This window comes from Sycon ciliatum, chromosome 5 (genome assembly GCF_964019385.1).
Source record: "Sycon ciliatum chromosome 5, ocSycCili1.1, whole genome shotgun sequence".
Taxonomy (NCBI): domain Eukaryota; kingdom Metazoa; phylum Porifera; class Calcarea; order Leucosolenida; family Sycettidae; genus Sycon; species Sycon ciliatum.
In genome coordinates this window covers 6932963-6959391 of record NC_088647.1, presented here as the reverse complement: position 1 = coordinate 6959391, position 26429 = coordinate 6932963, and the positions used below count along the sequence as shown (strand labels likewise).

The following is a 26429-nucleotide window of genomic DNA, read 5'->3' as shown; positions in this document are numbered from 1 at the left end:
TAATACCTTCCGATGTTCTTGGGCAAATTATTCTTCACATGTATGATGGACAAGATAAGGTCAGGCAGACGCCTAGTAACTGTCCGAAGAGGTTCTGTTTAATACCAGCTACGGCAAATCAACTAATTCCGTAAGCATGCGTTGGTGTTCAAACACCTCAAATCCATAAGCACCGTGTGCAAGTACACAGACACACATGCACACACACACATCATACTAACGCACACGTGCGCGCATACACCGGCAGAAGAGGGATACTGTATCCTACGTAGTCTTCATGCAGTTACCCCACTCCACGTCATATCAAGTTTCTTTCTTCTTCTTTTTTTTTACTGTGGTACTAAAAAAAACCTTTTTCCAGCGTCTCTTCTATTCATACAAAGTTTCAGTTCATGACGAGTTTAACCATTGCCCCCTGACCTGGATAGTTCCATGGCCATACCACGCCATCGCAGGTGAACATACGCGTGAGGCTGGGAGAACTGTTGGCACCACTATGGATCCAAGTAATTTTTTCGTTGAATTTTGCTGCTTGGTACCAACCGGTCAAAAGTGGTCACCAAAGTTGTCACCAGTCCAGATGCAAGATATGACCAAGACTCCGTGAACAATGCACAAATGCACCAATCCATATCGTACTGGAACCGAACGGCCAAGAGTTTAATTTAGAGATCGGTCAAAAACAGTAGTCCCTATTGTAGGCACTGGCTTGACAGCCAAATGTGTTGATGTATGAGAAACAAGAAATGCCATCGCCATCGGTAGTCTAAAGTTGCATTGGTTGCAAATCCTAGTTTTTGTGTAGTGCCCATTTTTCAAACATGCTTTCTCAGCAACATCTTACTTCGAAGTATTTATATAAAAATTCATCAGAACAAGACCTACAGTACTTTGCACACAGGCACAATACGGTTTTATGAGCCATATATGCGTTGTTCACAGGTGAGTGGATGGCATAAAAAAGCCAGGTCAAAATCAGTAAAACTGTCTTAAAAATCGGAATATTGGAAAAAAATACTGTCCTTCATTTTTCGCACGAGAACACAACTGGATGAAAACGGTGTAGATATGAACGAGAACGGATGCCGCAAGGCAGCAGGTGGACGTATGTTGAAAATCAAGGAAGAGAGCCAACACCGTAAGAACAATACTCTCGTTAGGTACACTAAACCTCAGCCACGAAGAAAAAAACGTACAACGGCAACGGGACGAAATGCAGCTAATTGATGCAACCACTATGTCACATACAATACTTCGCTGACGCGTCGATTCTGTATGAGTGCACCTTGCCCAGGGCCATTGCAGTTCCATTTTCTTTACATCCTCATAGCTATGGCAAAAATGCAGATACCAAATAAACGCAGACGCAATTGAAAACAAACCTAGTCGTCCTTTTCTAGAGGCGCCGCACATTGCAGTGGGAACCAGCCCTTCCGCCGCACTGTGACTGCGTCGCTACCATTCTCGGAGTGTGTCGTCTTCCTTCCATCCACACTGCTCAGTATCTCACCGTATAGCCAGCGCTTCTGAATTCGCGACACAATCACACGGTCACCTTCGCGCACTGCCAGGCGGCTGTCAAACAAGCTGGGAGATCCCAAGCACAGGCAGCATCCGTAGCGGACAGGGCAGTAGGTACCGTTGTACGGCTTGGTGCAGCGGTATAGTATGCTGCGTGCCCTCTTCCTCTGCTTCTGCTCCAGCTGCTCCTTAGTGAGCGTGTACTGGTCACAGCCCTTGCGCACCGTCCACGTAATCCCATCGCCTTTGGCGTACCACGACAGCAGAAACACTTGAAGGCAGTTGCCCTTCCAGCCAAGGTCGTACGGGTACACAAACGGCTCCAGGCCCTCCTCGCGGTGTCTGTACTCCGCTTTGTCCAGGATCCAGTCCTCTACCATGGTGCGATTTCGAATGATGGACCTCAGCTGGTAGAAGAGCAGCACGGTCACACTTAACGTCACACCGAGCGCAAAGCCAATGCTCAGGAAGAGCATGAATGCCGAGGACATTGACTGGAAGAAGAACACTGCCTCTCGCGGAACACGACTGGCGAACAGCAGTCTATAGAGGAATGCTCCTTGTAGGTACGTAGCATAGCCACAGCCTAGTGGAGCATGGAGCACGAACCGGGTGAATGTTGCATGGTTCTCATGGCCGACGCAGGAGTTGATCCACGGGCAATGGTGGTCCATCTTCATTACACAGCGGCCGCAGCTGCGACAGTGATGCGCGCGAGGCGGCTTGAAGCCCTGGCATGCCGTACAGAACTGCAGCATTTTCTCATCCTTGGCATTCTTCGGCTTCCAGCCGAGGGGTACAAAGCCAGGGCCATGCTGCATGGCATGGAAGTAGTTGATGCAGAGAAAGAACACATTGCTGAGGAACAGAATATAGTGTACGGCACCGCTGGTCGTTCTCCATGACCAGTTTATAGACAGTGCCACAAGTGACCAATAGAAAATGAATCCAACGAGAAATATCGTCACCAGTGGCCCCCAATGAATGACTTTGGGCAACTTCATGTTGAGTAACACAATACACTGCTCCGAGGATACGATGTGGAGATGAAAACTCACGAAGAAACCAGCAGCACCATTTCCACTCCAATATTACACCCAATTCTTGTGGGCCACAGGGAAGAGCGAATAATGTATGACTAGTAGTATTGTGTGAGGTGGCAAAAAATCACAGCCTGCAATCCAGCTGAAAGGCGATGATCAGAAACAAGAGCGCGGCTGTCCTATTATAACCTCTAATACCGTCCACGGGAGCTCCAAACACCGGACACCAGATGTAGACAACCTACCAATGCACCAGTGACCACCAATAGCAAATCACTGAATGGTCAGATGAGAACTTTCTTCTTTTCCAAAATAATTTTCTCGAAGTCATTGCATGCAGAGTTGCAGACTTTCGATTCCTAGATCCTGCTTCTATCTGCGCACGTGCCAACCGTACACCGTATACGCGCCTGCACAACTACTAGTACATATACATGTACGGTACTGGTACGCATGCGGGCACTGGCTGGCCAAATGACATTGCGCATTATAGCACTGTTATATCTCGCTCTCAGCTCCTAGCACAACTCCCACTTCCCGTCACAATGTACCATTGCTAGCGAAATGGGAAATTATGTTGTGGAGGCCTTGGCTTTGGCTATGCCACAGGCACACACAGACCATGCAGACACACACACAATGATCGAACATTGGAGAATGACTGATGTATAAACAGGAATGAAACTGTACTCATGTACTCTTGTCGTCTTGATACTGTACTGTACTAGTAGAAACCAGCCTGGCAGGTACATGTACTTGTACGAGATAGAAACAATGGTAGAGTCCATTGGCATGCTAAACGAGAACATGGTCATGGAACGCGTCCACAGCACGCGATGTCAAGAGTAGAGGCATGTACTCCGCCTTCCAGCTACAGTCAATAATTAGTCTTGGATCAAGAGTAGTGTGGCTATGGATCACAGAAGTTGTTGGAGCAGTTCAAGTGGACACATGCACATACACACCTTTGACCTTTTTTTTTTTTTGACGCCCATCGCCGGAGGCGATGATAGCAATGCTACGGCAGAAGCCATAGCGACTTGTGCTGGGATTACACCATTCAACAGCTTGCAAGGCTGAAGAATTGACCGTCACTATTCAGCCTGGTCTACACCATACAGCTATTTGGAGTGACATTTTCTGGCCAGTGAATCCCTATTTTTGGTCTTTTCATTTTTTTTTTTTTTCCCGCATACACACACACCCGGACACACACACACACACACGTACGAACACACACCCGTGCTTCATCGTAATGCAATACATCAACGTGATGGTGACATTGCAGCTATGACATCATCACCAGGCACTGATTGGACGCTTGTCAAGCAAAACACTGGACAATGGACAAGTAACGTTCATTGCGGCCAAAAACAGAAGGGCCACGGCAAAACAACCAATTTTAAAAGCCATACATGAATAGAAAAAAAATATACAGTCTATCAGTCTATCTATTGAATAATCACTCAACAGCGGTGTGTACAGGGCCGTTTAGTGAAAGGTGAGCAGACACCCCGTGGTATGGTGATACCAGACTCAAAACAACAGCATCGCAGACACAATCAGTATACAATGTAGCAAGCGCGGGCAAAGTTATCGAAGCGGGCCGCCAGCATGGCAATAAAAACTATACAAAGAGGAAGCGACCGGCAAAGGCTTTGAAAATAGAGATGCGGAGTCTGACAAGGGCAAGTAACTTAGTTTTATGAAGCACACAGCAGTAAATAGTATCATGATGACATCATCGTTAAGACGATGATGGTGATGATGTCATAAGTAAAACATAATGTCAATGATGATGCAGCAATGATGTTGATGATTTTTGCGATGCAAATATTTCACATAGAGTTTCATGTCAAATAGAAATATCTTCCAGTTGCGGATTGTATTGGATCGTTTACTTGCATCTCTTGAATGAAAATCCCCCACAGCCAGCAACGATGATAGAGAAGAGAATAATCTGAAAAACGAGCACACAAAAAACAGCCCACCTCAGTTTCCAACCATCGGAATACATGCACACACGCAAGCGCGCGCACGCGTGTGTGTGAGCATGTGTGTGGGTTTAGGCATACACACGGCACAGAGCACCAAGCATCGTTCGTTGTTACTAATAGCTTCATGCCCATAGGCAATCATCAGACAGCTGATACTGGATGAACAACCATTGTGGGCTTAGACATACATGTACGTGGAGGATGGAGAGTGAGCACATTCCGAAGGCCTCTCTACTGATTGGTTCCTCACTAGGCCAGACACCTGCCAATGGTCTACGGAAAAGGTGGCTTGACCGTGTTCGGAATAGCGTCAAACCACTTGACAACTGGTATGAAGCCGCAAGCGGACCACCTCTTTCCGCTCTAAACGGGACGAGTCTTCCTATCGCTTGACTGACAAACAGAATACAGGCTTATCACCACCTGTTGTGTTCTCAACTATTACTTGCCACCACTCCTTCAGCCGCTCAAGTGATAGCAAACAACGCCAACACCAGCAACAACATCAGCAGCGTCTTCAGACCCTCCGCAGTCACCATTAACTAACACTGCACCCGTTGCACCTGCTGTGTGTTATCACGCCAAGGCAGGAAGCGTCGCAAATACAGCTATGGCTCGACCAGAGCGACAATCTCTCCCCCCCCCCCTCTCTCTACTGTAGAACAGCTAATTTTAGAAGGGAATGTTTTTAGCGTTCTCTGAAACTGGACCAGTTCACGATGAAATATCATAGCGGTCCAAGTTTCAGAATTTAAAAACAAGGATGACTTGTACTGTACTGTACATGCAAATTTTCGATTGGAGCGGAAAAACTTTGGCGAAAACACTCCTTTCGCTAAAGTCGCTAAAATATCGCCGTCGCTAAAACTAGCCGCTTACAGCATCTCTCTCTCTCTCTCTCCCCCCCCACGCGCGCGCGCGCGCGCGCGCGTGTGTGTGTGTGTGTGTGTGCGCCTAACTGTACACCAGGCCGACCTAAAACAGATGCATTTACAGACATGGCAGCAGCAAAAGCAGGTAACAGTTCCTGTAGCTTACCAACACAACGACTACAATGATAATGGTGATCTTGGCATTCTTTAGGCACATAGCTCTGGCCAGACCGCGGCTAGTTTTCTTGAAAGACATTGCCTGAGAAATCAGAACAGTAGGATCATAACGCACAGATTCAAGTACTGAAGTAAGCTGACATTATCACAGGGTACGGCAGTGCACAGTCGTTTGATGGTGCTGCATTTGTTTTTGGTTATTAGAGAGGTTCCGCACAACATAACTACGTTAGTAAAAAACGTAGTGGAGCTACTGAAAGCCTTACGTACACTGCATGGGGATCCGCGTTCCGCCATGCGGAGTTTTCGAATCATGTAGCTGCCCTTGGCAACTCCGAACGCGACAGGGTACGACCTAAGGAGATAGTCATAGATTTATACCCCAATCTACTTACTGAGCACCTCCATTATCTGAGCCCTACGTACGTAGACAACTTTCCGTAAGTGCAGTGCAAACTCGCGATTTCACTGGTTTTCCCACCCACTAACGTAGAGTTGCTCAACTTTACGTAATGCGGAACCTCTCTATTGTTGTTTGAAATCTTTATTCTCACGATCGCCAGTGGCCAAGAGACATTTTGTTGTTGTTGTTGTTCCTGTTGCTGTTGCTGCTGCTGCTGTTGTTGTTGTTGTTATCTCCATGCTACATATTACTTCACCAAGTTAACAGGCACATAGGAATGTTGAACCAACCAAAAACTACTAAAGTATGAACTTGCAACATTACAACAAAACTACTTACGCTATGACTAAGGTCTTCGGCTTTATCCACAAGAAGTTCCAGGCGCTCGCCTCTTGACGCAACCGTATCTAAATGGCAACCACAGCACAGCGAAATGCAGTGTACCCAGGTCAGATACAGAAAGCAACAAGAGAGTTTGTGCCCAGGGCATTCGCTTTGCTAGCCGGATTCGCGCACTTAAACATCTTAGATACGCTTGCTGTCTTCCCCAGCCTTTACAAAGTCTTGGTATTTTTCTGGTTCAGGAATGAAGATATTAAGAACGGCCAACGTAAATAACAAATAGGCAAGCACCAACAGGGGAACAATACTGGTATTGGCCTACCAGGTGTTAAGGAATATCAAGGGTACATAACCAAGAGTGTGCGACTCCTAACCTGAGCTGCAAACGACTCACATACGGCGGCGTTGCTTTCATTCTGTCACTTTTCAAGGAAGTGTCATCGAGCATGTAGGTCTTTCCGTGCTTGTCATGCAAGAAAAGGTGTCAGTTCCTCGGGTTCAGGACAGATGGATCTTCCGATCATGGTTTTGCTTGACTACCGGCACTGCAGATGCACTGAACAACTTTGTTTGCGATTTTGATCTCTAGCTAGTGGCTAAATGTGATAGCAGCAGTGAGCCAAACGACCGCAAAGACTGATGCCATATTCTACCACGCGTCAAGGAATCGCCAAGTTCCACACTCTTGGTTATGTACCCAGGTGATAACCAGCAAGGCTGGCAATCACATGCAATCAGTGTCAATAGGGAGATTAGACCTAGGCTTAGATATAGCCAGGAGGCTACACAAGTACAGTAAAACTCCCCAGATCCGGGCACGTCCCTAATCCGGGCACGTCCCTAATCCGGGCACGTCCCTAATCCAGGCACGTCCGTCTACCGGGCATCTTTCTGACCCATCTACAGTCACACAAATTGGCATTTCAAAGAAGAAGAAAACAGCTCCAGAAAAGGAAAAGGACCAAGGAACTGCAAGTTACGCTATAATGTCCACTAAGGAGCCGGTCACTTTGAGGGAACAATCATCAGATTATAAACCGGGAATAATTTTTTCTGCTTTTCATCACGGTCACATTGGATACGCACAATGAAAATAATCTCACCCACACGAGCTACTTTTTTTGTCACCATTCGCTTCTGGCTGTCTGTCAACCCCGCTCCTGAGCCAGAGCTGCATCAGCACAGCTTCTAGAGTATCGCTCCACTTCAGAACGCAATGAAAAACAAGGAAACTCAAAGAAATCCAGTGGAAGCCGCGGATGATTATAATCTTCGGCGGAAAAGCGAGGCCTCGAGCTGATTTTCATCGAGTGGATTAAATCTCTCAGATCTCCCGCACAGCGGCAAATGTCCATGGTAACCACGGATTTTTTTTCAAAATTCCCCTCAGTGTGACCGGCCCCTAACACCATCAACAGCTACTAAGCAATCAGCTCATGCGATAACTTTGCATGACACTGACCGACGGTACTGACGTTCTACAACTAACAGGCTATCAGCATATGGCTATAGCTATAGGTAGTGTTAGTGGACATAATGGCGTAACTTGTAGTTCCTTGTTCCTGTTCTTTTCTATAAATTTATCCTTGGCTCTCCATCCGAGTCCATGCCAAAACTATTGATTGGCATAAAACAATCATGTTTACTTGCATTCAGTAAGTGCGCGTGTTCCGCGTTTCGGGGAATACCCAGTTACAGGCAGTGCTCGGTCCCAACCTGCCTGGATCTGGGGAGTTTGCTGAAGTGAAATGACGCTCAAGTTCATTATAAGTGCGACTGGGGATGAAGTCTTCCAAGACCCCAGACTCTCCAGTCAGGTAAGTCCAACTGGAAATGGAGTACCGAGCCAGATAAACTTGTCGAACATCTCGGACTCTCCAGCCAAACGCTGAGCTAGAGGCAGCAGCGACTCAGCCAGACCGTTACAAACGTGTTACACACCTGGCAAAACGTCCATAATGCCAGATGCATTGGACGGCTCATTGGGAGTACCCAGCTAGTTCGCTGTGTCCATAACCATAATAGGAAGAAACGATGCGAGTGAACAGTTTTTTTCAAGACCACTCACCGATGTTCTTCACCATAATGTCCTTCAGCTCATCTAGTTGTCCCTGCACTTGACTCATCTGATCTACATCCTTGCCCGATGAGTAATGCCGCTATGCAAGTGGAATAGAATACAGCATGATGAGAGAGAGAGAAAAAAAAGGACAGAGAGAGAGAGAGAGAGAGAGAGAGAGAGAGAGAGAGAGATGTGAAGAGAAAGGAAAATACAAAGAGAATGGTAATTCAAATGCACAAATCGTGATAAGACCACACAGATAACAGTAATAATCCACAACCAAGAGCGTACAATTGTGATGTTTCTCTGGGCCAGCTGCACAGTGCGCTGCCTTCATTGCAATCATCCTGTAGCTTCATCCAAATAAACACACTTTCCCTGCGGCTTAAAACTGACTTTCGGAAGAATCAAAGGTCATGCACCCAATAACTAGGAGTCATGACTTGAATGAAGGAAACAACTGGTGGGCTGGTACAAGAGATCCTGCGTTTTGAGTGCACAAATACAGTAACAGGGCGTGATGCAGACAAGTTACGTCATGATGGGAGTGTGCCGCACACATGGCCCATGATTCGTATTCGTATTTATGGATTCTCCACAGGCCTTAGCCTAAATCGAGGGAGTCTCCGTGATCACGGTTGCACATTCTTAGATACGGACTCTTGGTAACAACGATCATAAGATGAAATTAAAACATGCAGAACTCCACGGTGAGAATCAACGTTTCAGTTGCAAACTTACAACATCAAAGAAAACTGCACTAAGAAAGTCACATACCATTTGACCGGAAAGCACTCTTGAGAATTCGCTGTTCATTGCAAACGGAAGAGCCGTCTGCGCTCTCGGGCCATACTGACGAACAAACCTACACCAGACAATGAAGAAAGTCATACTGATCTGCCCATTGCCAGATACCAATATGTACAGGCTAGGGTACGAAAAACCAAACAATTACAAGCCATACACCATTCATATCAATGACCATGAATGTGACATAAGCAGCAATGTGGTGTTGATGTATGGCCGTGCACATTGCATAAGCAGCAATACCGGTGTTGATGTTCGTAAGTTCCATGCATAGGAGCAAGCCTTACCGCTTCTTGATTTCGTTCAGAAACGAGAAGGCTTTGCTACGTTCGAATTCCTGCAAGTTAAAAGAAAGCAGAAAGAGAACAAACTTTTAATCAGTGATCACACAGACTACTTCAGACAAGTGTGGTAAGTTGGTAACACTGCGCCTGTCCTACTCTCAGTGGATAGTGACACACAACCCACGCATATACACTACACAACCCACGCATATACACTACACAGCCCACGCATATACACTACACAGCCCGCATGCTTGTACCTTGCCGTATTTAGGGTGGAGCAGTTTAAAAGCATATCCCTACATGAAAAGTACACACCGGGATAATCTACTGCCACCGAATGCAACCAAGACTCCCAAAGCGAAACGGTAGCAATTCTCTGTGTAGTGCAGCGTGTGCACTGTACACCTATCACAGGGATGTTCAGCACCTCACTGCTAGGACTATCCGAGCAGAATGGTTAGCATGTGACACACATCAGCATTCACTTACGCTGTCCGTGATGCACAGATAGATGAGGCCTTCCTCTTGGACGTAGTGGAAAAGATAGCTGCAGGCAAGGGAGAAAAAGGGGAGCAAATCACACCAACAGCAAAGTACTAGTAGAAGAGAACTTCAACAATCACATTTTAACATTGCTCAGTAGTACTGGGGAGTCAGTGGTGACAGCACACCAGTGGGAAGTGTGTGTGGATGACCATAGAGCGCAGCGGCGGTGGTGGTGGTGGTGGCGTAGTCAAGTTACGCAGAATTTTCAACAGTTGAATGCATTATGCTGCTACTTACCTTCTTCTAATACACCAGCCCGTAAAGAAAGAAAAAGAGATATCATTTCGTATCATCTACACACCCACCCTGTAGAAACTGCATAGCACAAACATGTATCTGGTACATGTAGGACGGAGTGCATCTTGGGGTTACCGCTAGGCTTGGTATACATGTACATATCCTGGTAGCTGGTACAGACCAATGCATTACAGCTGTGGCCAAAGACATGCGACCCGCGAGTCAAAAGTAGCGCCGCATTTCCAATTTAATTACGGCATGCACGGTCTGAAAACCCATTCAAGGGCCGCAGGGGCAGCATGAGCCATGGCGCTGCTTTCGACTCGTGGGTCGGATTTCTTTGGCCACAACTGTAGTTCCACGTCCAGCACATGCACTCTGGCTGACCTCATTCATTGCGCAAGGAATCGTCAACGGCGAGCACCGGGAGAAATGGACACACTCACTAGTCAGCCTAGCACAGATCCCGTACACACCTTGTACACACCCCATGCTACAGCATTGAGAAAGGTACAAGAAGCACCCTTATTGCTGTCCACACTCGCAGGGAGGCAGAGAATCTTCCTGGCATGAAGCCCTTCTTTAGCTTGGGCAAAAAGCATCTAGAGAGGTTATACGATTACATCGTCATTCGAGATGTTTCGTAGGAGTAGCATTGGAAGCACTGGTTTGCCACTCTAAACAAGGCATACACAATGATGTCATTCACTACATAGTACATACAAGGTACACATAATCATGCCATTCACTACACCTATAACCTCTACTGCATTATGACTGCACTGCGCCGTGATGGAGCTCAACGTGTGCCAATTTCACACCCACACCGGTATTACGCATGACTGATTCTCCACGAAATTAACTGCCACGGTGCAACTGCAAGCAATGTGACACAGCTGTATCACATGCAAATGGTCTAGTCATTACATTAATCCAAAATACCCGGTAACCCACTAGCATACATGGACTGTCAGTTAAGAGAAAGCGATATAGAATTATTAATTTCAGACGGAGAAGTTTAGGCCAGACGCCTACTGCCCTGGACCTTCTAAAACCACTTGAAAGCTAGCTTGATACATTTCTGGTGTGCAAATGTTTCGTTAGGTAAAGAGCTGTAGGCGCATGTCCATCCGAAATTCTCAGTGTTTCAAACTCATAATAATTATGAGTTTGAAACACTGAGAATTTCGGTATTGTGTATGTGCTTGTGTATGCCTTGATTGTTGTTCTGTGTATAAGAATCTTGCTGGAATTTTTTACTAAGCTGAATATCACCCCATACACTAGGTAAATTATGCTACTCACATAATTAAGTTTTGACTCCGGGCAGGGGTGTTCAGTCAATTTAAATGCTAATTCAGGAATTATTGTTCTGATGTTCTCCCAAACCAGTGCACGGATACACACTGAACATTCACCAATCAACCCACCTGCCATGCGTGTACGTCAGTCGCGCGCTGTCCGGCTGAATGTTAGAAAGGACTTGATCCGTTACTTCAGAGAAGTTGCCAGCACACCCTGCATATTTGGCGAGGACTGTTGTCTTTCTCGCTACCACAGCATAGAGGATAGTCATTGCAGCAACGCAAACGAGATGGCTGTAGGAAATTGCAACAAAATTTCTCTTCGTCCTGAACCGATGGCGGAGGGGTGTACTTCGTTCTTTGTTCACACGAGGAGGGGGATTCTCGTGACAAGCACTTCGTTGAGGAACAGAAATTGGTAGCTCCTTACTTAGACCTCAGCCCTGTGTTACAATCATTCTCAGCTCACTTGACTTCACTTGACTTCAGTGTTCAGGAAGCTGACTGGATCTTCGGCCGTGAGGCGCTGCAGCGCCAGTTCACAATGGTTCATGCCAACAGTTTTTTTTGGTTGGAAACACGATTACGTCACTGAGTCAGAACTGACATCATGGCGGAATTCCGGAATTGGAAGGAGACAGTCATAATATTATTCAATGATTTTGCATGAATGAAATGTTGTTGGATGAGAAAAAAGGTCTAGTAATACTAATAGTCCTTCAAGTATTAGTTTGTGTCTCATCCTGCGAATAGTAGTAAAATGGCAGACGAGGAACAGAAAGTCCCGAAGCTAGAGATGGTAAGTAAGTCTTGTCAAAATTCTGATTTTGAAATGTGCTCTAGAGTTGCGAAATTGCGTACAGTGGACGAAAGGCTAACTGATAGACGCATCTAGTAACTTCAGTTACATGCAGTGAACTGTGCTTGAAATTTGTGGCTTGAGTGCACTGTACACCGGGTGATCTGAATTGTCGGCCTTTTGAATGTTGGACGGCGAAGCTGTGTCAAGTTTCATGCAATAAATGAACATGTTTATGATCTTCCCTTTTCAATTCCCTCAGCTAAGGCCGTCATCACACCACGTTCTCCGACTCCCGTTTACGTCTACGTCTATGGTGAAAAAACCAAAACGGATGGTCGTGTCATCAGACAAGCACAGTTCTTGACGCGTACACGCAGCCAGGTTTTTGGAGAAATTTGAACCCGCGTACATCGAAATACAGGGTCGCTCGGAAAAAGGCTGGGGGAGATACGCACGTTCATACAAAAAGTCGTATACCCCCCCTCTCCATACCACGTCTACGTCTCCCGTTTCCTCTGCTCCCGTTTTCACCCCGTATACGGATCATCATGACAACCGACCAAAAACTCCTAACGTGGACGTAGACGCAGCGCTTTGTACCATGGTGTGATGACAGCCTAAAGAATGTTTATGTCAGATCTACATTTATTATTGTATAATAAATAGTGATACTGCTTATGGGCTAGGAGTGAGAATCTTGAAAATAGCTTGTAAAGGTAGAGTGCAACTGTATCCCATATTTTCTCTGGTAAAGCTGAAGGAAATTTGCACCCTGGCATTAGTCGCGCTTGCGCAGTTGGCCGGCCAGACATGTATTATGCACTAATGCCAGTAATGGGGGCAGCATATCTCTAAACCGTGCTGGCCGAGTGTGTCTCAACGTTTTAAGAAGTATGTATAGTAGAGGAATTAGGTCATATAGTTAGATTTTATCAGATACAGCCACGACTTTTTTAAATTGAGTTGCCATGGATTTGGGGAACTTTGGGCTGATTGTGTAGTCCCAAGCACCCCTCATTGCTTACTTAATTACTGTTAAAGGGGAAGTATACCCTAAAATCAAATTTTCACCAGTTGTAGTCTTCTGGGTGCTGAGTCGAATGGTCTTGGTCCGAGAAAGCTGCGACGCTCCCTTCCTACTTGAATCCCAATCGAACTCGCGCACTTCCACCGAAACTGGGTGACTGCGCCCTACTAGATGGGGATTTGTATGCAAAATGTCACTAAAAGCGCCATTTCGTTCTTATAAAAGCACGGATGACCGCGATTGGCCCATATGTTGTAGTCTTTTGGACGCTGAGTCGACTGGTTTTGGTCCGAAAAGGCTGCGATGCAGCGTTCCTCCTTTATTCCCAATCGAACATGGTTGAACAAGCGGTCACGTGCTCCTGGGTGCCCAAATCACCTGGTCACCGCGCCAGCAGGCGAGAACTTTCACACCAAGGTTCAACTCGAGTTCAACTCGAGTGACAGGACTGCACCCAAAAAAGGTCAAACAGGCTAGTAAGTTGTACCCTGCAGGCACGGTGACCAGCTGACTGGTGTACGCAGGAGCACGTGACCGCTTGTTCAACCATGTTCGATTGGGAATAAAGGAGGAACGCTGCATCGCAGCCTTTTCGAACCAAAACCAGTCGACTCAGCGTCCAAAAGACTACAACATATGGGCCAATCGCGGTCATCCGTGCTTTTATAAGAACGAAATGGCGCTTTTAGTGACATTTTGCATACAAATCCCCATCTAGTAGGGCGCAGTCACCCAGTTTCGGTGGAAGTGCGCGAGTTCGATTGGGATTCAAGTAGGAAGGGAGCGTCTCAGCTTCCTCGGACCAAGACCATTCGACTCAGCACCCCGAAGACTACAACTGGTGAAAATTTGATTTTAGGGTATACTTCCCCTTTAAGTGACAAACTTTCGCTAGAGGTTAAATTTCACTATTTTCGCGACCATCACACATTAGCGAATATAAATCACCGCAAACCTCTCCATGCATTGATTGTAGACAGTACAAGATCCGACTGAAGAGATAGAATCGCAAACGTTTCTCATCATGAACCAGCCCGATTTACGAAAACGCTAAATTTGCACGCCGCGAAATTTTGTCACTTTACAGTAAGCAGATCTCATGCCTAAGCTACATGGACTGTTCGTAGATGAGTGATGCATTTTGTGTTGTGGGCGAATCGTCTTGTTCTGGGTGATGTTTTTGCTGACCGTGCCTCACAGCTTCCCCTTGAAGGTGTGGAGGACGAGACATGCAGTACGTTCATCTTGAACGGAGAAGACCATACGCTGGGAAACGCCTTGCGTCATATCATCATGAAAGAGTAAGTGACAGCACCCAGTGGCCCGTGTGATAATGCATGTGACATTACGGGCTCTCTTCTGCGAAACACTCCCCTACTCCATGCGAGTGTGTAGCTATGGTACAGTGGTGATGTGGTGCCAGCGGAGTATCGCTCCCGGCTTCCCTCCATGGCCATTTGCACCCTCGGATAAAGCCATTGTCTGGAAAGTGTTCTTTCTTAGTACCTGTGATACTTCTTATTCCAACATACACTCTACTTCAGTATGGATCACTACACCAATACTCCAAACAATGTCCATACTCAGCAAGAGTATGTCTGATCAGAGTTCGTACTAAGTGAGTTCCACTGTAGTACGTGTAGCTGGTAAAGTCATGCTACAGTAGATTGCAAGACTCAACCCTTCTTTTGCCTTGAAATTTAGGCCGTGATCGTTTGGTCGGATCCAGATCCAGATCCATCGGATCCACTGGATCTGCAATGATCGATTGGTCGAATCCGGATCCAGATCCTTCGGATTTGGATCCGAGCAACCCTGCCCCGGGAGCAGGGTTGACTGGATCCATCGGATCCAAATGTGACCTTTGTGCGTATATGGTGGGTAAAAATCATTTTTATACTCATTGTCGTACGTCTAGTGGACTTTTGTTGACTTTTCGTACGACGCGGGCGATCAGTACGACGTGTGCCTTTTTTGGGTGACCTGTCAGCGCCATTTTTTACTTCGTCAACATGGCAACAGCCAAGATCCGCAAAAAAGTGTTTGGTTGATTCTGAAGGATCCGACGGATCTGGGATTTGGATCCGGATCCGACCAAACGATCATAGCCTTAGTGTGAAAGGGTGACTTACAGTACATATGGGGGAAATACAGTATTGCGTGTGAATACATGTGCCCTGGCGTGTGCGTGTGTGTGTGTGTGCATGTATGTGTGTGTGTGTGTGTGTGTGTGTGTGTGTGCATGTGTGTGTGTGTGTGTGTGTGTGTGCGCATGTGTGTGCATGTGTGTGTGTGCGCACGTGTGTGTGCGTGTGTGTGTGCATGTGTGTGTGGTGTGTGTGTGTGTGTAGTTTGTACGCATAGTTCCAGTAAATAATGTACTGGTATGTATGTGTGTGTGTTCATGTTGTTTTTCTTGTGTCCACATTGCACGTTCACAGCCCATCGACATCATTCTGTGGCTACACCGTGCCTCACCCGGCAGAGCATCGCATCTACCTTAGAATACAAACACATGGTAAGATGCCACTAAGTCTAAGGGCTGCCTGGTGGACTTCCTCAAGGTGCTTTCTTACGCAATATTAGGGTACAAGCAATGACGTTGAAAGTGTCATTATTGCATCTATGATTCATTTCTTTGCTGCTCCAAGGACTTCTGATGACCCACTACAGTAGTGACGAGTGTGTTTGCACTTCTGTTACACTGCTATCTGGCTTTCTTTGTCGAAGCATTTATGTTTTGTTTAGCATCTTTCTTGAGGTGGCCTTTATGTTGCATGCCTCCGTGGCAGTGGGAGCTAAACCAGGCTTCAAATGGTGTTTGTGATGGTGAATGTTATGCCACCGTGTTCGTATTAAATACGGTGAAACTTGTCTAAAACGACCGCTCAAGGGACCTTCATAGCGTGGTCTCTGTTACCAGGCAGCCTCCTTATCCAGGGTCATTCGACTGGAAATAGCATCCCTTGGTTCTGATTGCAGTGGTCTTCAAGGACAGGCACAGGCCTTATCCGAGTGGTCGCCATAACAGGTTTTACTGTAATCAAATGTACTGGTGACTGAGCATTGGCGTTGCTTGTTCTATTGCCTGCAGGGGAGAGCGCGTCGGACGTTCTCAAGCGTGGACTGACACGGCTCCAGTCCACTTGCCAACACGTCATGGACAAGTTTGATGTACGTCATTGCCGCTGGTGCTGGTAATACTGCCTGGTGGCTTTCCATTACCACTGCCGGTGTCTGCTCCTTTCTTGAAGGACCACACACTGTACATATTATAGTGGTTAGGGTACGGGTACACAGCGCTCATTGGCGACTATTCTACGATTAGGCCATGTAAAATAATTACACGTATATTGGTTGCCGTACTCGCGCGATTAGAGCCCTCTCTTGAATAGTGCCCTATCTCGAATAGTGCCCCAGCTTGGATTACGCACTTCAGCTACTGCTAGGCACAAAGCCACGGCTACTACCAGGGGTGTCACAGGGCAGTGGGGAGTGGTACGATGGGGTCCGGGGTGTCTCCAGTGGGAACTAATCTGGATTTTTTTAGGCCAACAGGGCATGTTTAGCGCTCTTTTATCGCTTTTTTGGCCGAATTGGGTGGACCATCCTGGACGAAAAGTGGTACGACCATGGTCGTACCGTGTGTGCCGCCCCTGTACCACTGTGAATTGACTGATTAGGGCATGTCCTTGCTAACTTGCTGCTGTGTGTCCTATATGCGTGTGAGGGAGCCACGTGTTCTAGTGAGATGATGCAATACTGGGGATGTGTAGTAAGTAGTGCTGCTCCGTGCTTGATGTTTCATTGTGTAATCGTAAAGAGCGTAGCTCGTAGCAGATTTACAAGCATGCGTTTGACCCATCTTGTTTTGCTTTTTGCTTTTTTCTGATCGTTGCAGGTTAGCGTCACCTACTTCAAAGACCAACAGGCTGATGCCGGCATGGACACGAGTTGATGATGCACCAGGATGGCATACATATAGTATGTACAAGTACCGGTTAGCATTCACGTGTGAGGCTCAGCACAGGCCGAACCAGCTTATTGAAGTAGAATGTTGTGTCACCAGTGGTCAATCCCCCATCTTGTCACCACACTACCTCTTCTTACACCAGTGCCGAGTCGGAGAGCAAGAGTGTGCCGGTGAGGATTCAACAGGAGAACTCTACTTCAGTGCTGCTTCTATGGTATGGTCTCTTGCCATTGCCACCTTGACAATGCACAGCGTGAATTCTGGTCTCTTGGCAGCTGTGCTTCCAGAGATTGATTCCCTTTTGGCTTTTTTTTAATGGGAGTTTGGTTCACCAATGTGTAGCCAGCTGTTGCCATGACCCAGTTAACTATTATACTACTTTCTAGTAGTCCAATCATGTAGCATTTCACCTGTCCGAAATCATCTAGTACTGTTTTAAAAGTATTATTTCATTTTGATGACGTTACATTACTTGGAAAAGAACTGGGCTACAAGTTTACAACCGTCATGTGTCTACTAAAGTATAATGGAGAATGGTAATAGCTGTTACAACAGAAATCGGGAAAATACTATGTGCTCGTGCTGCCTGCCTGCGTGCGTCTCCAGTTGACGTCCGAAAGTCACTAAGAAGCCATGCATGGCTATCAAGCATATGAGTGGGCGCATGTACAAGTACTAGCACAGACATACCGACACACACTCACACACACACACACACACACACACACACACACACACACACACACACACACACACACACACACACACACACACACACACACACACACACACACACACACACACAGACGGCAGTGCCCTAGTATGTACAACACGGCGAGCATCTAGATCTGAATGCGACGCGGCAGTGCAGGCACACCAAATCACCTCTCTAAAAGGTATGGCACACTGACATACTTTGAGTAGCAACTCTGTACATTTCTTCCAGACATGACATCAGAGTGCAAGGAACATCAACGTAACTGTGAGTGAATCCTGGAACCTGTTGTGTAGTCCCCGGGAATAGGATCGTCCAGTCCTGTGTAGTTAGTAGTAGCGCAGTGGTATAGTCTGTTTAGTGCATCTTGTCAATGATGGGAACGATCTTATCAAAGCTAGGTCGCTTGGACGGCTCTCGATTCCAGAGGATGTTGATGAAGCGCGAGACAGTCGAAGGCACTGTGTCCGGTATGTCGGGCCTTTTGTTCTCCAAAGCGACCTAACAAAGACAACAGAACAGATATGTACAGAGAGCATTCGGTCTTGGCACAGTAAAACTCCCCTGATCCAGATTCCCCAGAAGCGGGCACTCCCGTCTACTGGTCACCTTTCCAGCCCCCTTCTCAATGAAAATGGCACCGGAGATAATGATTGTTCTGAGTTGGGGGCAATTTGTAGTTATGTGCAGTGCCCAGACAAGTACTGCCAAGGGGCCTATCAGATCAGCTACAACACACCAGTCCATTTTGATTGGTGTTTTCCAAATTCTAGATCACTTCCAGAGCACAGTTGATCTCTTGGCTGAAATTAGGATCTAGGACGGATTGCTGAAAACAGTTCACCGGGCGACGATGTAAACAGTTTCTCGTACCAAACCTTCCTCGGAATCTGACTTATCGAACAGGGTATCTCTCAAGACGTCAATTCGCACGCATGTACCCACCGATGCCCCCTCCCAATAGCATTCTCCCCCCCCCCCCCCCCCCCCCATTCCCCATTTGTGTACGTATGCATGTATGTCTGTCTGTCTGCCTCACCTTCATTCCAACCTCCAGCGGTGTAAGTCCAGCAAAAGGCTTCTTTCTGGACACCATCTCGCAGAAGACTATTGCAAAGCTCCACATGTCGGCTGCACGGAAGTTTATCTCGTCTGGCCGATGCTGCAGTGCTGGAAAATGGAAACAAGGAGGCCAGGGGTGCATGGAGCGCATGTCAATGTTTTCATACATCCATTCATCACACATCCATTCAGCGAACAAAGGCTCAAGTGGGAAACAGACAATTGCATATCAGAGAAAACGAGAAAGATCCTGTCAGTGCAATCAATATCCATGCACATCTTGACAAAGCAGCTTGAATTAGTGCTAGCGACTTTGGCATTAATTTTATAAAGTAAAGTTTGCACGTCCGCCTTGTCACCGGCTATACGATTGGGTTGAGAAACACGACCAGCTTATGAAGTTTTGCTTCTGCCAGGTCACCACCATGCCTGTGATACCAGGGTGGCAGACGCAGCGCCTAGCGGCGTTACGGAGGGGAAAAAGGAGAATGGATACGGCCGCGTTATAGCTCTTTTGTCAAAAGGCAGTCTTCTGCCATTGCTGGTGCCAAGTGAATGTCTTTTGTCAAAAGGCAGTCTTCTTCCATTGCTGGTGTCAAGTGAGTGTACGCTCGGATCAAGTTCATTGGGAGCACTGTTGCAAGAAGTCAAGATCTATCTTGTAAGGACACTCCTACTAGCATGCTATTTACCTTCAGGTGATTTGTACTGCGGCCGGTACACTTTCGTGTTGTCTTGGAAGGAGAAGCGGACACAGCCGAGGTTGATACGCGCAATCAGATCGGTATCCACCTGCGAAGCCATGACAGATACAGTAGAATGAAAACAGGGACAGTGTTTTTCGTTTTGTTTTGTTTATCAGCATAACGGTTGTTAGCTTTGGTGATCTTTGCTACCACTAGTTAAAAACGATATCGGAACACGACTCCACTGCCCGGCACATCAGAAGCGTGTGAACGGACACTACTTCATCTTACGGTTCACTTACCATGACATGCGTGGGGCATAGGTCCAGCCGTGCGATCGGAGAATCCAAGCTGTGCAGAAAGGACATGCCCTGGGCTATGTGCTTGGCCATTGTCACCGACTGAGAAAAGTCAATGCTGACGCCAGCTGCAAAACCGGTCCAGCACACACACATACACAAACACACATGAGTGCATTATGCGCGCACACGCACACACACGCCAAAGGTCTGACAAATTGTGGCATGATGCATGCAGCTTGTGTGCTTATCCTGATTCTAAATCCAGAGGTACTATTGCATTTACAGCAGCTCGTCTTGGTCAGGCATCTAAACATTTACAGCAGCTCGTCTTGGTCAGGCATCTAAACGTTTACAACAGTCCTCCCCCTCTCACCTTTCCTCTCTTTCTTTCAATAACATTGGTACATCTTGCTCACTATGAAGCCCAGACCTGAGGGTCGGCCGAGTACACTAGGTCTCACCACCCTTTTGCTCCTCAATTCTAACCAGATTGGAGACCATGGGCACTCGCAGACAGAATGGAAAAAACAGTGTTCACTACCGGTGTAACTGGCAAGAGAGTTGAGTGAAAGCCAAACGCCATGGAGTGCGTACCTTTCTCGTTGTGAAGCACATCATCCAGAGATCCAAAGTCCATGTATTGTGTGACGGTTATCAGGTTCATCGGATCACACACTGCACCCAGCACCGGCATCACATTCGTGTGAGAGAATATCCTGCAGGTCGGAAAAGATCAAGCGCTAGGAAACTGAATACAAAAATTTATAATCTTTTCTTTGCTGTGGCGAGAATATCCAACCGGAGGTCAATCGTGACTCAGTACATTCTCTCCCTCACGGACGCTCTGCCGCACCTAACACCCCTTTTCTTCAGATTCTGATTCACTGGCTGTGTAGTTCTCCGTCGATGCTTCATTTGCAGCACAGTAATATCCACAGAGCTATGAAGTATGTAGTTACTTCGAAGTACTAAAAGTCTAAAACGACATCATCACGAGTCACGCACATCCATACGAGTATGTAGTGGCAAGCCAGTGATCGTATTACGACACTCCATCATGCAAAACAACTCAAAACAGCGCCACGGAATAAAATGTACATTTCCAACACTGCACCTCGAGCCTTGAGGTTGGTGGCGTTCCTGCGGATGCAGAAAACTCCGTGCAGCTGAGTCTCGCGCGTGCAGTGAATATTGTCCAACACTGAAGTAATTATTTGCTTTGTCGCCAGTTCGCACTCACCGTAGATGTGGAAATTCGGAGAGGAAGTCCGTCGGATTCTGCAGTTTCTTGACAGTCAGCTTCTTCGCAACGATTGGAACGCCTTGCCACATGCCCCGCCAGATCTACGAACACAGAGTGTATGTCAAGCAGACAATATAAACCAGCACAATATACATGGCTGACTATGTATACAAGTATAAGTCCATGGGTGAAGACGTAGGTCTTACTGGTTACGCCGGGGTCTTCGGACCAGCTTTCAGCAAACCAAACCATGTCTTGATAGTGATACCACCCATCAAGGGATGCACAGTTGTGCAAAGCTGTCATTGGCATGTTGATGTAACGTGTTAGGAATCATCTTCAGCTGGCAAAATCTGTTATTCACAGAGTAACTACTGTAGCGGACATGGAAATCCAGTCGATTGACAGTAAAACCTATATCAAGGCCACCACTCGGATAAGGCGACCACCTGTCCTAAAAGACCACTGAAACCAGGACCAGGGGATGCTATTTCCACTCAAATGACCCTGGATAAGGAGACCACAGGGTAACAGAGACCACGTTTTCAAGGTCTCTTGAGTGGTCGTCTTAAACAGGTTTCATTGTACATGTATGGGTCATGCTCCCTTTGACCTCTCACTCACCTCGCCAAACGGAGACGAGATCATTTTCTGAATTAGATTCAGGTCGGACAGCGGGACCTCAGGCCCACGCTCATGGAGCGCCGCAGCTGTACAAGACACAGAGAAAAAAAGCAGTGCTGAGTTCTGGAAAACATGCACAAATGAACTCTGCGCCACGGTTCGCCAGGCAGAGATTCCCACGGTGCTAGCAATGGTGCTGCCAGTACGCTAGTATGTGCGCTCCAACGTCACCCAGTACTATCCATAAGGTCGTGTAATATGCTCGTTTGTTCGGGGTAACCTGTCCGACCGTCTGAGCATTTGACCGTTTTGTTTTACTACTTAGGCCGACTTGGATTTTTTCACTTCACAGCACTAGCGTCATTCAGCGTAAGTGACTTTCGGAGCGACTGCATCCGTGACCAGGGCATGCACTGTGTTTGCACAGTTGGCATGCCAAACTGTGTGTAAGCTGTGCATTCATTCATGTACGCTTACACTGGCGGCGACTGTGAATGTATAAAAAAAGAGGAAAGTCCGCACGTCCGCGTTACCATCTGCCATACAATTGTGTGAAAAGAAACACAACCAGCTTAGGAATTTACGATACAATATTGGAAACTAGCGCTGGTCTTTTATTACCGCCTGTCTGAAAATAAGCGCCACATCATTTCAGGGTTTCTGTGTGGATTTTTTTGCAAATTGGGTGAAATTTTAGGGCTCGCAATCTACTACAATGTAAGCTTATAGGGCTTGAAAGTGCTACGTCACAGCATAGCAACAATTTCAAAAATTCAAAAACTGGATCCACTTGGATCCAGTTTTTATATGGATCCAAGCACATTTGAAGCGGTCTTTCTCACAGCAAGGTGATGTAGCCAATGAAACTGACTGATTTGGCTACTGGGGGCGGGGTGACAACTGGTGGCGAAGTAAAAGTCACGCCTGCATACGACACGAGTGGGTTGCTATGCACCCACATACTGAGGCAATAGCAAAGTCACACCTTAGTGGATCCAAAATAGAAATCTGATGTCAACTTACTACTCCCTGGCCGTTTTTGACGTCATCACTTTCAAGCCCTATTGCTGAAAACACGGTAGATACAGTCAAATCTCCTCTATATAAATAGGATGAGCACCAAGAGGGCAAGAGTATGGCCACTTACTGCTGATCTTGGGATGCTTCATAGTGTTGGTGTTGATGTCTGCAAGGGCACACAGCAAGCAGGATACACACACACACAGACACAATGGCAACAAGTATCTGCCCAGAATCCAGACTGATACTACTCCTCTCTCGACAAGAATGCTCGTAAATCAGGCGCCATGCGAAAAGCAAACACCTACTTTCATCCGCAGGGCCATGACACGTGTAGAGTGCCTGCATAAGCATGACAAGACCCGTCCGCACAGCTTTAGTCAGCTCTTGGGCTTAGTGAATGATGCATGTGTTGCAAGTATGATGAGTGCGTAGCGGTAGATCAGACGGGATATTTACCTCGCCGGAATTCGATCCTCTTCATCTCTTGTCCAGATTTTTGCGCCATGTCTGTTGATCACCAGAAGACAGCACACGTGTCATAAAAAAACAACAGACAAAAACACTGTACAGTGTGAACTTGGTCTCGGCTACATCACTAGCAGAAACCACCGTGGAAATGCAACCATTTTTTTTATCCCGCACAAGGCTCACATATATATATGCACACATACAGGGAACACATCAGACCGCCTCGGAAATGTGACCCGGCACTCAGGGTCAGTCTGGAGGATACTGTATACAGTATAGCAGGACATTTTCGGACGGAATTTATTTTCGTACGATTTCGTACACTCTTTTGTACTAAAATTAATTCCGTACTAAAATTTGTTCATGTGAAATTATGTACACTATACATGCATGCTCCTTGCGAACACATGTATTTAGCATGCAGCACTGTACGAAAATAAAATCCGTACGAAAGTTCGAAATTTGGCTTTGTCCGAAAATATTTCCGTCCGAAAATTTCCTGCTATACAGTAGTCAGATTTCTGAAATCCTCCTGAACTGGCACTACTCTCTCATATTCTGTTGTGCAGCTGATCTGTCCTCAGTGTTAAAATCCCAGAAGAGCGCACAGATCAACTAGCTCTACATGTGCACAGGATAACATGACATGTCACCTTCAGCACCAGGTGTTCAACTGTCATGTAGGTCAACACCTGGTGCCGGAAGTCATCGGTGTCTTTGCTGGACAAGTGGTCTCCTAGGCTGTTTCATGGTCGCTTAGCACGGGAGTTCGTACGTCTTGCACAACAACGTTGCAGGAGAACAAAGTGTCTTGGTAGCCGGTCGTCACAGTGGACAGTCATTGCTCGGACAGTCCAGTCATACTGGAGTATATGCTGGGCATGAGTATCAACATCCAAGTGCGGCACTGTAACCGTGTTTTCAAGACAGACACACGGCAGCTAGCATCGTCTACTTCGAAGCATAGAGCCATACCCGCTCTGACGACAAAAAAATGTGTCCTGCTGTGGAACGGGCGTTTCCAGGATGGCAGCACTACAAGCGCAAACCCTCACCTGCCAGAGTGCTGGCCAGCTCCTTCTTGGCCAGTTCTAGTGTTGTTTGATCATACTTGTTGCACTGCATCACCCGTGCTCCTCTCACCACCAGCTCCTGTGTAGAATGCACAAAGCGAAACAGTGCACACAGCTACAGTAGAATAGTACAGCACTAGTGCCTGCCAGGCAGTGGCTTTGACTCACCTTTACATAGTCAGTACAATGTACATGTGTGTGAAGCCACACACTACCTACTTGTACAGCGTGAATGGCTTTAAATAACTTCACCAACTAACTTCACCACCACTACATTGTGCATGAGTTCAATCAAAACGCCGTTCACCCCCCCCCCCCCCCCCCACACACACACACCACCACTACAGCGGGATACCTCCGTGGACGTTACAGGAAATCATAAGTACAGTAGTGAGTTACTGCCATCGGAAAGCCATTTTGCTCTTCCACAGCTCTACAATGGAGGAAGACGGACACGAAAGGCTACAGGCAACATGTTCATGAGCTCAATAAAAAGGCATCCAGAATCGTTGTGATTAGGCTGTGCGATTTAAGTTGTTTCCTGGTTTGAGGGAAATACCCAAGATTTAAGTTGTAATGAACATGGGTCACAAAACGGACTGGCCGAAGCTGAGCCTGCATTGGTCATAACCCAGGCACAGAAGAAATAGGAAATATCCAAGCACAGCTGCACAGCTGCTCTGGGCACATGGTCAGTCAGTTACCTGGGCAATGGAGGCATGGTTCCAGAAGCATGCGTAGTGGAGCGGCGTGTTTCCATGTTCGTTGATGGCATTGATGCTTGCTCTCTGCTGTAGCAGCTGAGCATTGCATAGCATTGTACAGAACAGCACACACACGCAAACGCATGCACGCACGCACACACACACACACACACACACACGCCCATGCACACGTGCCCGTGCACACACCAGCGATCGAAGACATGGGAGATTTTCAAACTGCCACGACTTGGGCAGTTTAGGCCAATTATGACAATCGAAGAGGAAGCACACAGATTTTCGAGGCTGCAAATGATGAAGAGTTATGATTGACATGTACGACATGAAGTAACTAGGCAAATGTGTACGCTTGTTGGCTAAATTTTTAAAACCAAGCAACCATCTGTGGCCGCTACACTGCACTGGGATTTCTGTAGTCAAGTCACAGCTTGCTTTTCGCTTTTAAAAGTACGCTAGACTGGGACTTTCCCTTTTACATGTGTTGTACCAATATGAACACGGCTTCAAGTCCCGGGTGGGACTGGTGTGAGGTTTCACAACTATCTTGAGAGCAATACCGGCAAGGGGAATGAAATTACTGATGAACGCCGATCTGCTGCATGATTCCAGCTCTACAGCACTGTCCGTGGGTTGTACTCGCCTCATGACGTGTATCGACTTGGGTCTGAGCTGAACTACTTGCTCAAGAAGCCCAATATTGTGATTAAAAATTGACCAAACAAACCAAAGTTATGGTTTGTTGTACAAAAAGAGTCGTGTGTGTGTGTGTGTGTGCGTGTGTGTGTGCGCGTGCGTGTGCGCATGCGTGTGTGCGCGTGCGTGTGTGTATCGATGTATATCGGTACATTAGTGTGTCCGTTTGTGCAAGTACAAGTACATGGACGTAGAGTATTGGCGGTTTTCATACCTATTCCGGAGGCCAGGGCTCCTTACCTTCTTCACTATAGCCGGATTGCCGTGTGCCGCTGCCAAATGCATAGGTGTATCACCACCCATGTTCACCAGGTCAACGCGGGCACCTCTTGCCAAGTACAGGTCCAGAAACGAGGCCTGACCCTGCCGTACGGCCCAGTGCAGCGGCGTGAAGCCATGTCCGTCACTAAAGCACGCG

General features: G+C 46.9%; 4 protein-coding genes across 4 annotated transcripts in view; 1 reads left to right on the top strand and 3 right to left on the bottom strand.

Annotated features, from left to right (window-relative positions):
• Positions 1-633: 633 nt before the first annotated feature.
• On the bottom strand, positions 634-2920 carry LOC135817379 (palmitoyltransferase ZDHHC6-like). Its single transcript, XM_065330554.1, has one exon. It carries the CDS (start codon positions 2523-2525, stop codon positions 1383-1385), a length of 1143 nt encoding a protein of 380 aa, XP_065186626.1. The 5' UTR covers positions 2526-2920; the 3' UTR covers positions 634-1382.
• Positions 2921-3810: 890 nt separating this feature from the next.
• On the bottom strand, positions 3811-12084 carry LOC135817378 (vesicle-associated membrane protein 7-like). Its single transcript, XM_065330553.1, has 8 exons — positions 11725-12084; positions 10001-10058; positions 9512-9561; positions 9195-9282; positions 8424-8514; positions 6353-6420; positions 5600-5692; positions 3811-4524 (listed from the first exon to the last, which is right to left on the bottom strand). Exons 1-8 carry the CDS (start codon positions 11868-11870, stop codon positions 4462-4464), a joined length of 657 nt encoding a protein of 218 aa, XP_065186625.1. The 5' UTR covers positions 11871-12084; the 3' UTR covers positions 3811-4461.
• A 168-nt stretch (positions 12085-12252) lies between these two features.
• LOC135817377 (DNA-directed RNA polymerases I and III subunit RPAC2-like) lies at positions 12253-17921 on the top strand. Its single transcript, XM_065330552.1, has 5 exons — positions 12253-12397; positions 14628-14728; positions 15869-15945; positions 16522-16601; positions 17329-17921. The coding sequence occupies exons 1-5, from the start codon at positions 12359-12361 to the stop codon at positions 17383-17385; spliced, it is 354 nt and encodes a 117-aa protein (XP_065186624.1). The 5' UTR covers positions 12253-12358; the 3' UTR covers positions 17386-17921.
• The window catches only part of LOC135817376 (integrin-linked protein kinase-like), a 10055-nt gene continuing 1454 nt past the window's right edge, over positions 17829-26429 (bottom strand). The window contains exons 2-13 of the mRNA XM_065330551.1: positions 26252-26417; positions 25301-25396; positions 24579-24675; positions 23512-23562; positions 23180-23218; positions 22033-22118; positions 21406-21509; positions 20760-20881; positions 20166-20290; positions 19870-19969; positions 19155-19285; positions 17829-18616 (exon numbers count right to left, since the gene is read on the bottom strand). Coding sequence (XP_065186623.1) covers positions 18473-18616; positions 19155-19285; positions 19870-19969; positions 20166-20290; positions 20760-20881; positions 21406-21509; positions 22033-22118; positions 23180-23218; positions 23512-23562; positions 24579-24675; positions 25301-25396; positions 26252-26417 — 1261 coding nt within the window. The 3' untranslated portion in view covers positions 17829-18472. The remainder of the gene's footprint in view (positions 18617-19154; positions 19286-19869; positions 19970-20165; positions 20291-20759; positions 20882-21405; positions 21510-22032; positions 22119-23179; positions 23219-23511; positions 23563-24578; positions 24676-25300; positions 25397-26251; positions 26418-26429) is intronic.

Coding starts and splice junctions, on each gene's coding strand:
- LOC135817379 (XM_065330554.1), bottom strand. CDS start 2,525: ATGAAGTTGCCCAAAGTCATTCATTGGGGGCCACTGGTGACGATATTT.
- LOC135817378 (XM_065330553.1), bottom strand. CDS start 11,870: ATGACTATCCTCTATGCTGTGGTAGCGAGAAAGACAACAGTCCTCGCC. Junction 10,059..11,724: donor CTGACGTACACGCATGGCAG/GTGGGTTGATTG, acceptor CCTTGCCTGCAG/CTATCTTTTCCACTACGTCC. Junction 6,421..8,423: donor CATTATGGTGAAGAACATCG/GTGAGTGGTCTT, acceptor GTTGCCATTTAG/ATACGGTTGCGTCAAGAGGC.
- LOC135817377 (XM_065330552.1), top strand. CDS start 12,359: ATGGCAGACGAGGAACAGAAAGTCCCGAAGCTAGAGATG. Junction 12,398..14,627: donor AAGTCCCGAAGCTAGAGATG/GTAAGTAAGTCT, acceptor CGTGCCTCACAG/CTTCCCCTTGAAGGTGTGGA. Junction 14,729..15,868: donor CGTCATATCATCATGAAAGA/GTAAGTGACAGC, acceptor GCACGTTCACAG/CCCATCGACATCATTCTGTG.